Here is a 15,861-nt window from a genome sequence, read left to right as displayed (position 1 = left end):
GGACGTGAAGCTCCGCGGGCTTCCTTTGCGCGGCGCTCTAAGTCCATTGATTGATTTAACCGCGCTTTTCCACCTGTAACAGAGGCGTGGTGGTGCAGGGCCGTGTCAAAGGGTGTATCTAGTCTGGAACTCTTGGGGCCGCAGTGACAAATGATGCCATCCGATCCCTGGCCTCCGAGTTCTTGTCCCGAGTCCCCCTACTCCCCAATCCCCTCCAGTGCGGCTGGCCATGGGAATCCTAGGTGTCCTGCTCCTGAAAACTCTCCCCTCCCCAAAATCCTCAACACTTTCTTCTGCATCCATCCCTACGCTGAATTAACGGGGCAGTAGCAGCGCGGGGCCTGGGGTGTTAGTTCGGAATTTTAAAAATAGGGCAGAAAAAACTTGAACATGGCCACAAGAAGCCAGGGCAGGGCAGCCGGGGGACCACAAGTGCAAGATTGGGTCCTGTGTAAAAGGCCCATGCTGGCCACAAGGAGGGCTTGGGTGAGGGTGTTGAGCATGACTAAGGAGATGAAAAGCCAAGTCCTTTCCCTGGGAGAGCTGGAAAGGGCATCACAGAGCGTGCAGCTGGTACAACCCTACCTCACTGAGACTCTCCTGCACATCAGGGGACACAGTCAAGACCCTTCCTTCGGAAGCCTCGAATCTACAGTGGGAGACCAAGGTTCGCTGGAACCTCTGCGAAGTCATCTTTGATGCTCTTGGCACCAGGACTTGAGATAAACTCCATTCCAACAGGCTGAGGGAACAGAGGATGAACAGGGAAGATTTCTACCACGGGAATCAGCGTGGCAGTTGTACGGATTAAGGAAACACGAGTTTTCTCTTCCCTTCCTGAACCCCTGAGAGCCCATCGATAAACATGCAGAAACCAGAAAAAGAAACACCACACCAACTCTTAGAAAGTACTATTTGTATAAATAAATTTATACTATATTTAAGTGGCAGTAACACTTCCCATTCTTAGTTTTTCTTTCTCTCATAATGTGCAGTGGCAGGAAGGAAGATCTCTCTGAGGTTGCTCCAAAGCCCATGGGAGTGAATGTTCCGGTAGACCTGGGGCTCTGCTGAAGGGGGCCGGGCCGCGTGGGGGCAATGTTGACACCAGGCCCGGTCACCTCGGTACCACTCGTTAGTGGTCTGGTTGGTGGCAGCCAGGTACAAAGCAAAGCACAGGTAGCCCCCCAGGAGGAGGCTCAGCATGACGACAAAGCCCAGCATGAAGACAATCCTTGGGAAGGTAACGAACAGGTACTGGGGGCAAAGAAGAAACAGCACGTTAGGCAGCCAGGCTGGGACAGAAGAAAGGGCTGCACCCTCCAGCTGCGGCCCAGTCCGCAAACACTCGAGAGCTGCCCACCCAGCTCCCCGACCTGCATACACATCTGACCATCTAAACACCGAACCACAAGCAGCACTGAAAAACAGCCCGGGAGGAAACCCGAGTATGTACAAGAGTTCCAAGTGAGCTAAATGAAACGTGTACACTGAAGGAAAAGGGAAAGGATACTCCCAGGAGGGAGTGCCTTCCCTGTTAGCGGTGTATAAAACAAAGCCCTAACTACAGACCTGAGTTCATGCATCAAAATCAAGTCCAGATGGACAGAGATCACTCTCTCTCAACACAGCATGACCATGGAAATGCGCATACAAGAGTATTCACTACACTGATTTGAATGGCCCCTCTTCCTAAAAGAAACACGTTAAAAGTCCATCCACAGGGGTGCCTGGGTGGCTCAGTGGTTAAAGCCTCTGCCTTCGGCTCGGGTCATGATCCCAGGGTCCTGGGATCCGGTCCCACATCGGCCTCTCTGCTCCGCGGGGAGACTGCTTCCCCCTCTCTCTCTGCCTTGTCTCTCGGCCTACTTGTGATCTCTCTCTGTCAAATAAATGGATAAAATCTTAAAAAAAAAAAAAAAAAAGTCCATCCACAAGGAAGTCAAACCTTGGGATAGTCACGCTCTGGAATAAAAAGGAGCCGATAGAAATGAGATCAATTCCTACGTTCCAATTTGGAAAAGACACTGATAAAAGATTGTTGGATGTGAAAGACAAGAGGCGAGGCTCACCATGGGATCATATTTGTGTAAAAACAAAAAGATTCCATGAAACTCCCTATGACTATATAAACACACAAAAGAAAAAAGACTGAAATGTTCACACAAAACTACAGAAGTAGGGATGCCTGGGTGGCTCAGTTGGTTAAGCTGCTGCCTTCGGCTCAGGTCATGATCCCAGGGGCCTGGGATTGAGTCCCATGTCGGGCTCCTTGCTCAGTGGGGAACCTGTTTCTCTCTCTGCCTCTGCCTGCCACTCTGCCTGCTTGTGCTTTCTCTCTCTCTCTGACAAATAAATGAATAAATAAAATCTTAAAAAAAAAACAACAACAATAACAACAACTACAAAAGTAGTTGCCCCTGGGGTGTGAAGTTGTTAGGAGGGGAGGGGCGAATCTCCCAGTTTTCTTTTCATTTCTTCCTAAAGATGTTTAAAATTTCATGCTTCTCTCCCCAGCTTTACTGAGATATAATTGACAGGACACTGAAAGTTTAAGGTGCATAATATGACATACAGCAAATGATTACAACAGGCTTAGTTAATACATCCATCACCACACATGGTTAAAATGTTTTTTTGTGTGTGTGTGATGAGAACTTTTAAAACCCACTCTCTTAGCAACCATCAAATATACAACACAGTATTGTTAACTACAGTTCCCAGGCTGTACATTGTATCCCCAGGACTTCTTCATCTTTCAAATATGACTCTGTACCTTTACTACCTATGCCCAATTCCCCACCTTCTCCGTCTTTTTTTTTTTTTTTAAACGCTTCTGACTGCTTGAATTTTTGTTATATTTTTTAAATAAAGAAAATGAGGGACGCCTGGGTGGCTCAGTTGGTTAAGCAGCTGCCTTCGGCTCAGGTCATGATCCCAGCGTCCTGGGATCGAGTCCCACATCGGGCTCCTTGCTCGGCAGGGAGCCTGCTTCTCCCTCTGTCTCTGCCTGCCATTCTGTCTGCTTGTGCTCGCTCTCTCCCTCTCTCTCTCTGACAAATAAATAAAATCTTAAAAAAAAAAAAAAAGAAAAGAAAATGAATTTTGAAAGAGGTCAGTATTTTTTAAAATATTTTGTTTACTTGAGAGAGAAAGAGAGAGAGAACAAGTTGGGGGGTGGGCAGAGGGTGAGAAAGAAACCAAATTCCTGCTGAGCAGGGAGCCAGATGAGGGACTCGATCCCAGGACCCTGAGATCATGGCCTGAGCTGTAGGCAGACACTTAACTGAGCCACCCAGGTGCCCCAAGAGTTCAGTATATTTGAAAGTCAGGAGTAAGAGAGAAGTAGATGCATCTCTTGACAGGGGAGACTTTCTAACTGAAGTTATAAAGAAAAGAGATATATTAGATGAGAAAGGAGGTCTAAGTTTTTAAATACAGAAAAGGATACATAAATTGAAAACAAATAGAAGAATAAACTGTCATTACTGCACAATCTCAAATCAAAAGTAATTCTAGTATCAAATAGGTAAACAGTTAAAAGGACATAATTCAGAAAAGATCTACAAATAACTGACAAATGAGAAAAGTAATCAAAAGCAATGAAAGAAATAGAATTTTTAAAAAGGATACACAGTAGTTTCCTACCAAATTAGAAGCACCTGCTGCTCCCGGGCATCCTCAATGCCAGCTCTGCCTCAACGAAATGAACACTGATAAAAATATATATTCAAGTCAAAAGATTTATAAATGTTAATAATCTCTGATCCAGTACATATTTTTTGGAATTTATCCTACAGAAAGTCCTAAGTACAAAGACAAAACTATATACACTGCAAAGGGGAAAACACACTTCACCCATGGAGAGAGCTGTGTATCACGGGTCCCATGTCCCACCTGATGGGAAGTAACATGAAATACACATCCCTACCTAGGAAACATTCTTGCCAAAAATATTTAACTTGAATCTAATCAGGGCTCTAGACTAACTTCCAGTTCACATTATTATGAAGGAACAGAGGAAAATCTGTTGACAGAAGTAGGAAAAAGGCAAATTTAGAACAAGGGACATTCTAAAAGACAACCAACTAAACTACTAAATGTCAATTTCATGAAAAAAAAAAAAAGAAAAAGCAGGGGCATTATTTTAAACAGACTAACAAGACAACATTCAGTTGCCTAACGATGAGGTGAAATCTGGTTCAAGGAGGTAAAAAAGCTATAAAAGATTGATTTGAAAAAAATGAAAAAAAAAAAGAGAAACAGTGGGGATATTTCCATATGGACTAGATGATTTAGTACCTATTTATTATATATCCTATGTTTATTACATAGATTTACTATTACTTTTCTTACATGAGGTAACATAATTATAGTTATATAGGAGAAGGTTGACATTCTTTAAAAATGCATGTTCAAGAATTTAGGGGCAAAGCGACATGATGTCTTCAATTTATGAGACCAACATGGGGCTCGGTCTCACAACACCAAGATCACAACCCGAGAAGAAATCAAAAATTGGATACTTAACCAAATGAGCCACACAGGCACCCCATAATTGAAAAAAATTTTTAAGAGTAAAAACTGTTCAAGGTTGAAACGACAAGGTTATCACTACACAACCTATCAGAATGGCTAAAATGAAAAACAGTGATAACATTAAGTGCTAGCAAGGATACAGACAAACCAGTCCCTCCCCCTTCACTGGTGAGGATGTACAATGGGGTACAACCACTCTAGAAAAGAAGATGGCGGTCCTTTCCAAGACTGAAAATGGACTTATCGTCAACCCAACGATCACACTGAAGACAGATCATCACGTAGGACTTGTGAATGGGAATGTTCAATGCAGCATTTCGCAGGGTCCTTCAGAGGGTGAATAGCTAAACAGAGTGTGGAATGCTATACAGCAGTAAAAAGGAAGGAACCCTAGATCCGTGCAACCACTTGTGTGGATCTCAAAGAAATTGCATTAAGTGAAGAAACCAACCTCAGAAAGATAGTGTATGATCCATTTGTGTAACAATCATAAAATAACAATAACAGAGGTGGAGAAGGGAGTAGTGGTACCAGGCATTAGGGATGTGAGGAGGAAGCTGTAGCTGTGAGCAGTAACATGAGGGAGTGTGTAGTGATGGATAATACAGCGTGTTGACTGTAGTGGTGGTTATACATGGCTGCACATGGGACAAACTGCACAAAGCTACACACACACACACACATACACAAAACCACAAATAAACACATATGTAACTGGTAAAATCTCAATTGGCTATGGGGATTGTGACAACCTCAATTGCTTGGTTTTGGCCTTGAGCCATGCTTGTAGAGGGATGCTGGCACGGGGCTAAGGGCTTACAAGCACATAGGCTTCCTGTGTGTTTCTTTGTAATCTCCTATAAAACTGTAATTATTTCAAAATAAACTTTAAAAAAACACTGGCTTTAAGACTATGTATTTTGTCAGGGCACCTGAGTGGCTCAGTCATTAAGTGTTTGCCTTCAGCTCAGGTCATAATCCCAGGGTCCTGGGGTCAAGCCCTGCATTGGACTCCCTGCTCAGGGGAAAGCCTGCTTCTCCCTGTCCCACTCCCCCTGCTTGTGTTCCCACTCTCACCGTCTCTCTATCAAGTAAATAAGTAAAATCTTTAAAAAAAAAAAAAAAAAGACTGTGTTTTACCATATTAACACAGTATCCTTCCAGTCCTATTTTCTGAGTGCTTTTAAATAAGAATGGGTGTTGAATTCTGTGAAACACTTTTCAGCATCTAGAGAAATAATCAGGTCATTGTTCTTTATATTTAATAATTCTGTATAAAATATTAAATCAATTTCCTAATATTGAACCAACCTTGCTGTATAAAATATTAGTCAGTTTCCTAACATTGAACCAACCTTGCATTCATGGAGTATATCCGAGTATATCCCACTTGTTCATGGCATTTTTATATTCTTTGAAACCAAAGGAAAAAACACTCAAGAAGAAGTAAGTAGTTCCCTAGTGACTGTTCATAAGCCACTTCCCATAAATTCAGTAGAAATCTTTTAGTCATCAAATGAGCTTTTTAAAAAACTCTACATTATTGTAAATTAATTTCTGACAAGGGTGTCAAAACAATTCAATGAGCAAAGAAGGGTCTTTTCAACAAAAGATGCAGGACATCTGGGCATTCACATACTAAAAGTATCAAGTTAGAGCCCAACCCAATAGCACATACTCAAACTGACTCAAAAAGGATCAAAGACCTAAATAAATACGTAGAAGAACATTTAAGTATAAATCTTCATGACCTTGGATTAGGCAATGGATTCTTTTTTTTTTTTTTAAGATTTTTATTTATTTATTTAACAGACAGAGATCACAAGTAGGCAGAGAGGCAGGCAGAGAGAGAGAGAGGAGGAAGTAGGCTCCCTGCTGAGCAGACAGCCCGATGTGGGGCTCGATTCCAGGACCCAGGGATCATGACCTGAGCCTAAGGCAGAGGCTTTAACCAACTGAGCCACCCAGACACCCCTAGGCAATGGATTCTTACATATGACACCGAAGCATAAGCAACAAAAGAAAATATAAAATCAAAATATGAAACTTTTGTGTTTCAAAGAAAGTTATCCCCCAAATGAAAAGACAACCCACAGAATGGGAGAAAATACTTGCAAATTCTATACCTGTGAAGGATCAAGTGTCCAGGTTATATGAAAAAATCTTACAATACAAGAAGAAACGACAATCCAAAAAAATGAGCTTCTCCTCTAAATCTTCTCCAAAGAAGACATATAAATGACGAAGCAGCACACAAAAAGATGGTCAGCATCGTTAAGTCATCAGGGAAACACAAATCAGACCACAATAAGGCACCACTTCACATCTATTAGGATGACTTTAATCAAAAAGACAGATACTGGGACGCCTGGGTGGCTCAGTTGGTTAAGCAGCTGCCTTCGGCTCAGGTCATGATCCCAGCGTCCTGGGATCGAGTCCCACATCGGGCTACTTGCTCCGCAGGGAGCCTGCCTCTCCCTCTGACTCTGCCTTCCACTCTGTCTGCCTGTGCTCGCTCTCACTCTCTCTCTCTTACAAATAAATAAATAAAACCTTTAAAAAAAAAAAAAAAAAAAAAAAGACAGATACTAACAAGTATCCGGCAAGGATGTATGAAGTTGGAACCTTCATACATGGATGGTGGGAATGTAAAATGGTGAAGATGCTTTGGAAAACAATCTCAGCTCCTCAAATGATTACAAATATAGTGACCATATGACCTAGCAATTCTCCTGGGCCTGACTCAAAAGCAGTAGAAACCTGTATCCACAAAAAAACTCGTACACAGATGTTCATGGTAGCCTTATTCAAAAACAAATGAAAAGTAAAAACACTCAAGAGTCCATAAGTGATGAACAAATAAAATGTGGTCCATCCACACAACGGAATATTATTCAGCCACGAAAAGGAGTGAAATACTGATTCATGGTACAACATGGATGAATCTTGAACATATTAAGTTAAAAAAAAGAAGCCAGTTCAAAAGGCCACATACTGTACAATTCCATTTATCTGAAATACTCAGAAAAGGCAAATCCATTAAAAAAAGAAGGTAGATTAGTAGTTGCCAGGAAAGAGCGGCATGGGGAATGACTGCTGATAGGTAAGAGTTTATTTTTGGGGTGATGAAATGTTCTGAAATTAGATGGTGGTAGAGGTTACACAACTGAACCACTAGACTATACACTTTAAAAGGATGAATTTTAGGGGCCCCTGGTTGGCTCAGTAGGAAGAGCAGGTTAACTCTTGATCTTGGGGTCATAAGTTTAAGCCCCACATGGAGTGTAGAGATTACTAAAAAAATAAGTAAACTTATTACTTAATTAATAAGTAAACTTAAAAATAAGTAAACTAAATAAAAGGATGAATTCTATGGTAAATGTATTATATATCAACTAAACAAACTATATACTGGGGCACCTGGTTGGTTCAGTCGGTTAAGCATCTGACTCTTGATTTCAGCTCAGGTCATGATCTCAAGGTTGTGAGACTGAGGCCTGTGTCAGGCTCCATGCTCAGTGGGGAGTCTGCTTGAGATTCTCTCTCTCTCTGCCCCTCCCCTTGTTCATGCGTGTGACCGTGTACACTCTTTTTCTCTCAAATAAATAAAATCTTAAATAAGTAATTAAATATTTAAAAGTTACATATTAATTTTTTTAAAAGGAACGGCTTCATCTTTTGACTAGGAAAATGTCCTTTTTCCAATTTTGAAACCAAAAGTCAGAAACATACACCCTACAACATAATTACCTGCACATTAATTACCTGAATGAGAAAGACAATGTCGACAACCTGGAAGTGTCCCAGATCATCAACGTAAGTCTCCAGATACAAGTCCGACAGCACCACCAACTGGACCAGAAACACAGTGCTCACCACGGCCATGGTGCCAGCTGAGGCCGTCAATGTCAAGAGGTAGAGGAGGAAGTACCTGGCGTTCCAGGCCCCGATACAATTGTTTACCCAAACACAGTGATGGTCAAAACGGTGCACACACCTGTTACACACACCTGCACAGAACGGGGAAAGCCACAAGCCTGAGTCAGTTCTTGATAGAACAATGAGACCACACACATCTATGGAGATTTTTTTTATGAACTCTTGGCAGTATGAGCTGGAAGAAATGACAGCTGCTATCACCGAGCTATCAGAACTACAGCATCAGTACAGTGGCCACGAGCCACGGGTGGGTTAGTAAGCACTTGAAATGTGACTACAAGAAAAATATGAAAGCATACTCTGTTGATATTGATAAATTCTAGATAGTTTTTCAATTTATGCAATGTTCCATTAAGTTCAATATGAGCGTTACTTGAACAGATATAATTTTTTTTTAATTTTTAACTTTTTAGATTTTATTTCTTTATTTGACAGAGATCACAAGTAGGCAGAGGCAGGCAGAGAGAAAGAGAGGAAGCAGGCTTCCTGCCAAATAGAGAGCCTGATACTCGACTCGATCCCAGGACCCTGGGACCATGACCTGAGCCGAAGGCAGAGGTTTTAAGCCACTGAGCCCCTGAACAGATATAATTTTAAAACTAGAGTCAAAACAATTAAAGTCAAATCAATTCTTCTGATAAAGATGAACCATTATGTAGGCATTAAAGGAAAATGACTTTTTGGTACTGATTCAGTTATTTTAAAACGCGTAAGAATTTCTGGAATAACTTGGGTATGTGAATCTGCTCTTCCTACTGCAAATTTTATAAAATCTAAATATAGATCAAGTAGTTCCGGGGAAGTTTAGTGTCTCAGTGGACATGTTCTGTAAATGGAAAATATATACCAGATTTCAAAACCTAAGTATGAAAAAGAGAATATAAACTATCCATGAATGATTTTTTATACTGACTACACATTAAAATGATATTTTAGGTATGTTAGGTTAAATAAAATGTATCATTAAATTTAATGGTCCCTCATTTTACTTTTGTAATGTGGCTACTAGAAAATTTAAATCACATGTGGCTCAATTTGTATTTTTGTTGGACAGCACTAGTCTAGAATCTTGGTTATTCCCCAGAGGAGTAGGCTCTGCCATGAAAGACATCTGTAAACATAACATCCCACAGAAATTCCTGTTGGGTAACAAGACCTACCACTTGGCAAAGGAAAGGCTGTTATGTCCAGGACTGAGTTGCCCACTACACAAGAACATTACGAGCTTCATCTTCAGGGGAGCCCAGGTGGCTCAGTTGGGCTAAATGTCTGCCTTCGGCTCGGGTCACGATCTTGGGGTCCTGGGATTGAGCCCTGTGTCAGGGCTCCCTGCTCAGCGCAGAGTTTGCTCTGTTCTCTCCCTCTGCCCTGTCACCACTCGTATTTTCCCTTTCTCTCAAATAAATAAAATTTTAAAATAAAATAAAATAAGAGCTCACCTCCAGTCATCTGTAAGAAACCACTATCTGGTCTCTACCAGCAGTGGCTGCTCCATGTCTAAGAGAAAAATGGTCCTGCTTCTAGATTTCTGTAACATTTTCTTGCTACAAGGCCCATGTGTCTGCTGCGCAAGGACAGAGCTGGGATGAACCAAAGCCAAACTTACTGCAGTGCTTGGATCGCGCTGGTTTCCTTAAATTGCAAGTAGAACACTTCATATTCTTTGAGAACATCACTTCGTCGAATTCATAAACTTGAAGAAATGATAACTCATTTGCTTTTGTTATGGTACCTGAAAAACGTAAGGACAAGTGTCGGTTTCAAGCGATCCGATGGACTGAACGTTCACAAAATCTGTCCTGACAAAGAGTGACTAAAAACTTCTGTATTTACTATTCTAAATAACTCATTTTAAAATAAATACCTTTACTGAGATACAGTTCATAAGCCCAATTCACCCATTTAAAGTGTACAACTTAACAGTTTTTAGTCCATTCACAGTGTTATGCAACCATCACTGCAATCAATTTTAGAACATTTCTATCACTTCAGAAAGAAACCCCTTAGCAGTCAACCCCAATCCTCTCGAATCCCAGCCCTTGGCAATCATGTAATCTATTTTCTGTCTCCATGCATTTGCCTTGTTTGGATACTTCTTATAAATGGACTCATACAACTTGTAGTCTTTCGTATCCACCTTCTTTCATTTAGCATAGTTTTTCAAGGTTCCTCTATGTTCTAGCACATATCACTCCTATTGCCAAACTCTGTTCCATTGAAGAGGCACATCACATTTACCTATTCGTCCGTTGATGGACAGGTGGGGCTTCCAGGATAGAAAAGCTTAAAAGTAAAGGCATGGAAAAAAGATACCAAGCAAATATCAATCAAAAAAACAAACAAAAAAAAACAGTAACGGGTACCTGGGTGGCTTAGTCGGTTAAGCATCTGACCCCTGATATCAACTTAGGTCATGATCTCTGGATTGTGAAATCAAGCCTGTGTTGGGCTCTGCGCTGGGCATGGAGCCTGCTTAAAAGTCTCTCTCTTGGGGCGCCTGGGTGGCTCAGTGGGTTAAAGCCTCTGCCTTCAGCTCAGGTCATGATCCCAGAGTCCTGGGATCAAGCCCCGCATCAGGCTCCTTGCTCAAGCAGGGAGCCTGCTTCCCTTCCTCTCTCTGCCTGCCTCTCTGCCTACTTATGACCTCTTTTTGTCAAATAAAATAAAATCTTAAAAAATAAAAAAAAGATTCTCTCTCTCCCTCTGCCACTTGTCCCCCACCCCTCTCTCCCTCTTAAAAAAAGTATAATATCAAACAAAAGAAAACTGAGAGCAAAGAGCATTACTAGTGACAAAGAGGCTCATTGTATTTTGAAAAAACATTCAAGGAAAAAGGAATACCAATTCTAAACCTGAATGCATATAATACAAATATATACATAACTATTATACACACCTATACATACATACATCTATAATAGCTTCAAAATAAGTAAAGCCAAAACTGACAAGGAGAAACCTCAAATCTATCATCAGAATGAGGTAACATACCTCTCTCCGTTATTGCAAACAAAAATATTAGGATGAACATAAAAGATTTGAACATAATTAACCAACTTGACTTAATGAACTCATATGGGTCTACACCCAAGAACTAGAATATATACATTATTTCAAAACCACACAGATCACTTACAAAAATGACACACAACCGGGCATGATGCAAATACCAATGAAATTTTTGAAACAGGGCCACAGAGACCACAAAGTCGCTACATAACACAAAGTATCAAAAAATAAACTAAAAAAGCATGTAGAAAATTTTAGGCTGTCCTAAATAACCCAAGGGTCAAAGAAGAAACAAATAAAATCAGAAGACAATCCCAACGAGAAGATGATGAAGACACTGCATATCACATCTTTTACCAAGTCTCCAGAGGGATCACTAGTCTGTAACCGTGTAGGTGGACGGCTGAGTTGCCGCCAGTCTCCACACTGAGGGCCTCAACTTACCAGGGTTGCTCACACAGCTGAGCGTGAAAAACACCAGGTTTACAATCAGCAGCAGGTAGGGCAGAAGAAGGTAATGCAAGGGAAACTCCAGCTCTCGACAGTAGCCAAATACTTCGCAGGTGTATTCACTGTAAACCATCCCTTGCAAGACAAGGTGCAGAAGAATGAAGGTGTGGTTTCTGAAAGGAAAAAGGCAGCATGTGGCCTTCTCCATGAAGAAATCGTGTCATACTAAAGTTAACCTGGGCCCAACCACTTCCTTTGGGCTTGATAATAGCACGAATTATGCAAGAGACCATTTGAGACAGTTCCCACATTGCCTCACAATACTCAGTACTCAATAGATGTCATCTATTAACTTTTTTTTTAGTATTTTAATTATTCAGAGAGAGAGAGAGAGAGAGAGTGTGTGAGCGTGTGACAGCAGGGGGAGGGACAGAGGGAGAGAGAGAATCTCAAGCGGACTCCATTCTGAGCCGGGAGCTCAAAGTGGGGCTTGATCCCATGACCCCAAGGTCATGAACTGAACTGAAATCAAGAGCTGGATGGCTCAACTGACTGAGCCACCCAGGCACCCCTTTTGTCTTTATTGGGGATTGAGGTATCAGGATGTATCTCTTTTCATAGAAATGCATGTAATATTGCCATTCCTTAAATATTTCTGTGAAAACTCCAGAAATAAAAGGCAGATTATTTATGAGCAGAGGTCCTAAACCCAGGATTCTTGATCCTTCTCAGCTTCCTTCCCCGAACTGGAAGGAAACCAACAAGCAGTGTCCTGAAGCTAGGGGACAGCAACAAATAATAATCAAAACAGTAAAGAAAACAGTATTTTTAAAAAAATTTTTCAAGATTTTATTGAGAGAGAGAGAGAGAGAGAGTGAGCGAGCAGGGGGAGGGGCAGAAGGAAAGAGAAGAGAGAGAATCTTAAGCGGGCCCCATGCCCAGCAAAAAGCCCGACTCACGGCTCACTCTCAGGACTCTGCGATCAGGGCCTGAGCTGAAACCAAGAGTCAGACGCTTAACCAACTGACCCGCCCGGACAAGAAAAGAGTATTTAAACTCATACCGTGTATGGAAGAGGTAATGAAGCAATTTTAGCACAGCTCTCTGAAGGCATTCTGGAATTATATAGGAAATTATCTAAACAAAAAAGAAGGATTCAATGTCATTTCACATTCTCCCCGCTCCCAAACATACCAGATGCTCCCCTTTGAGCTAGTGATACTGGGGATTTGTGTTTCTGCATTAAGGGCAGAGAAGAGATTTGAGAGAGAATAAAATAAAGGGTTTCCCTCAGCTGGTCTTCCTTTGATGCCAGTTCCTCTCCTACCTTTCCACTCTAACTCCAAAGAAAGCACCATGTTGCGGTCTTCAGGCAAAGGAAGGAGAGTAGAGGGGCTGGTAGGTATGTTAATGTGAACTCCACTCCCTTCCCTACCTTGGGTTCAATCCTACGTTCCAGAGTTCATTTGTAATCACTAGGCATTAACCCAGGTCAGTCCCAAGTCAACCCGTTCCCAAAGGCTGCTGACCCCAACTCTGCTCACTTTGCCCCCTGAAGGATGGTTGGCAGCATGATGCTTACTCCCTGGTCATACAGCCCCCAGTTCCACCCATCAGGACCCTCTAGGCACACACTGCTCACATCCAGGCCCAATTACAGGCATCAAATTCAAAGAAAAATAGCCAACCTTGAGAATGTTATCTTCTCTCAAAGCGACATCACAAGATTACTTTCAACAATAACAAAAAAAAAAAAAAGAGAGAGAGAGAGAGAGAGCGAGAGAGAGACTTTTGAATAGACCACAAATACCATAAATGAAAGAACTGAACAAATAATAAAAATGGCAACTCTCTTTTTGTTCCATCAGGGAACTGATGAGCCTTTTAGACTGGTGGTAGTCAAAATCCAGTGGTCTCCAGGCATCACCATTACCTGTGCTGCCCCTCTGACCAGGCCTTTCAGGTAATGGGTTTTTGAGCAGATGCAGATCATAACAACACCAATCAGCACCAAAGCCAAGTAGAACAAGAAGAGAACCAAGAAGTCCATCCTGGGGCTACAAAGAAACAGAAAGAGTGTGACTACTACTGGGGGATATATTCCAAGGTGCATATTCTTAGATATCAACTCTGTAAACGGGTCCCCAAACAGAATTCAGCAGCCCTTATGCACACACTGCTTTGCACTGAGACCGCCCACTTTGCACTGAGACTGTCCTTCAAGAACTTCCTAATCAAACCACTGTGACTTATTTAGGGCATCTTCTGCCTACACATTCCAAAATTAAATGGGGGGGGGGAATGTGCAAAATGCATACACTTTCCCTCCCACCAGCAACAAATCATCTTTGTATTTACTTAAATACAAACCCACGTAGATATTGATACGGAATGTACCCAAAAGAATCTGCTGACAATACTACTGGAACAAACATCGCCCAGAGGCAGTCGGGGACTCACTCCCACAACAATCGTGGATCACCCAGGGGGACCAGAGTCAACACACAGGCCTGTATTAACTGGAAACGGTTACTTCTGGCCTTAGCAGATATGATTCCAGGCAGGACTTCCAACTGAGATAACCAAACTACAAACTATTCATGAGATAAGACGGAGGAAACAATGAGCAGCAATTCTCACGATGTGAGTCAGGGTCCCCAGCCTACATATTTCCCGTTTGGATAATTTTCTACCGGCAGCTCGGGCATTCCTCCTCCCAACATTCACGGAGAACTCAAACGGCATCTGCTCGTGTGCAGCGGCGTGTGCCTGGCACAACAGGTGGCACCCAAAGCTGCAGGAGGCATGGTTCTTCTAGAAGGCTGGATCTGGCTGCAGAGACATCGATAAAACACCCACACAATAAAACAGGGTGGGAGTCAGGGGACGGTATAAAGTGTGGAAAATAATTTTAAAGTCAGGGGATGCTGAGATCCCGCGGTTGTGAACGGGACTATAGGACTTCGGAAGGAAAAGCTAACTGGGAAGATTAAGCCAGGAGCCTTGGGTCCTGGTTTCTATTCCTAATCTCTGAGGTGCCTACGCTGGCCACCGGACAGAAAGGCTTATCCGAGGCTACACTATCCGGGGGTCCCGGCGGGTGGGCCTGGTCGGAGTTTTCCCCGGGGGCCGGGAGCCTGGTTGGGGGACGGGGTGTAAAAGGCGCAGAGGGGATACGGTGGGTGCCCTGAGGGGTGGAGGGGTGGGGCTGCGACCACATACCCACACCCACACATATACACTCACACACAGGTGTAAGGGCGGATCAGACAAGGAGACAGACGCCCCTGGTCCAGCTGAGTGTCAAAAAAGAGCCCTCGGAGGCGACCTTACCGCCGGGATCAGTCAACCTCCACTAGCGCCGAGGCGGCGCCTTCAGGGCGCTTCTTTAAACTTCCGGCGGGCCTGTGACGTCAGCACGCGACGCGGGCCTCTAGGCCGACTTCCGGCGGAAATGTGGGCGGGCGGGCTGACGAGCAGCCGCTGAGGGTGGGATTCGCGGCTGGGGTTCGCGGTTGGGATGGTGTTGGTAGCTTCGCACGCTGGACCTTTCAGGAGGGGTGGTCGAGTCCGAGGGCTGGAAAATCGAACTTTGAAGCGGGCCGAGCTGCCTGGCAGCTTGGGTTGAACCAGTCAAGCAGGGACCCCGGCTGGCCCGTGGCGTGCACACTTAGGGGCTCCTATACCGAGTCTTCGCGATGGGCAGGACTTGCTTTGCTTTCTGCTAACCGCACCGTAGGGATCCGTCGATCCGTCCGACCCGTCCCCGTCCGACCCGCCCCAGTGTCTTTGCTCCTGATGTCTCAGAACAGCTCTGAACATCCTGTCCCCAGGAACAGTGAACAATTGCTTGACTCCAAACCTGGAGGATAAGAAGGAAGGCTGTTTAATGATAGTTGAACCTGGGGTGAGAAGAGCTGCTTC

The 15,861-nt window shown here is 43.1% G+C and overlaps 1 protein-coding gene across 6 annotated transcripts; it reads right to left on the bottom strand.

Annotated features, from left to right (window-relative positions):
* Positions 1-909: 909 nt before the first annotated feature.
* ZDHHC4 (zinc finger DHHC-type palmitoyltransferase 4) lies at positions 910-15,370 on the bottom strand. Of its 6 annotated transcripts, XR_200981.3 has the most exons (9): positions 15,184-15,354; positions 14,578-14,769; positions 13,871-13,994; positions 13,001-13,052; positions 11,932-12,110; positions 10,085-10,210; positions 8,305-8,549; positions 3,649-3,713; positions 1,125-1,257 (listed from the first exon to the last, which is right to left on the bottom strand). XR_200981.3 is itself a non-coding variant. In XM_004774991.3 (8 exons), the coding sequence occupies exons 2-8, from the start codon at positions 14,680-14,682 to the stop codon at positions 967-969; spliced, it is 1,122 nt and encodes a 373-aa protein (XP_004775048.1). In that variant the 5' UTR covers positions 14,683-14,769; positions 15,271-15,370; the 3' UTR covers positions 910-966. The 6 variants fall into 6 exon arrangements, 5 of the variants coding, with proteins under 5 accessions (XP_004775048.1, XP_004775047.1, XP_004775050.1 ...); XM_004774991.3 differs by lacking the exon at positions 3,649-3,713 and having other exon boundaries at positions 910-1,257; positions 15,271-15,370; XM_004774990.3 differs by lacking the exon at positions 3,649-3,713 and having other exon boundaries at positions 910-1,257.
* Positions 15,371-15,861: the final 491 nt, after the last annotated feature.

This window comes from Mustela putorius, unplaced genomic scaffold (genome assembly GCF_011764305.1).
Source record: "Mustela putorius furo isolate JIRA1106 unplaced genomic scaffold, ASM1176430v1.1 tig00000139_pilon_pilon_pilon, whole genome shotgun sequence".
Classification (NCBI taxonomy): domain Eukaryota; kingdom Metazoa; phylum Chordata; class Mammalia; order Carnivora; family Mustelidae; genus Mustela; species Mustela putorius.
This window is presented reverse-complemented; position numbering and strand designations above follow the sequence as displayed.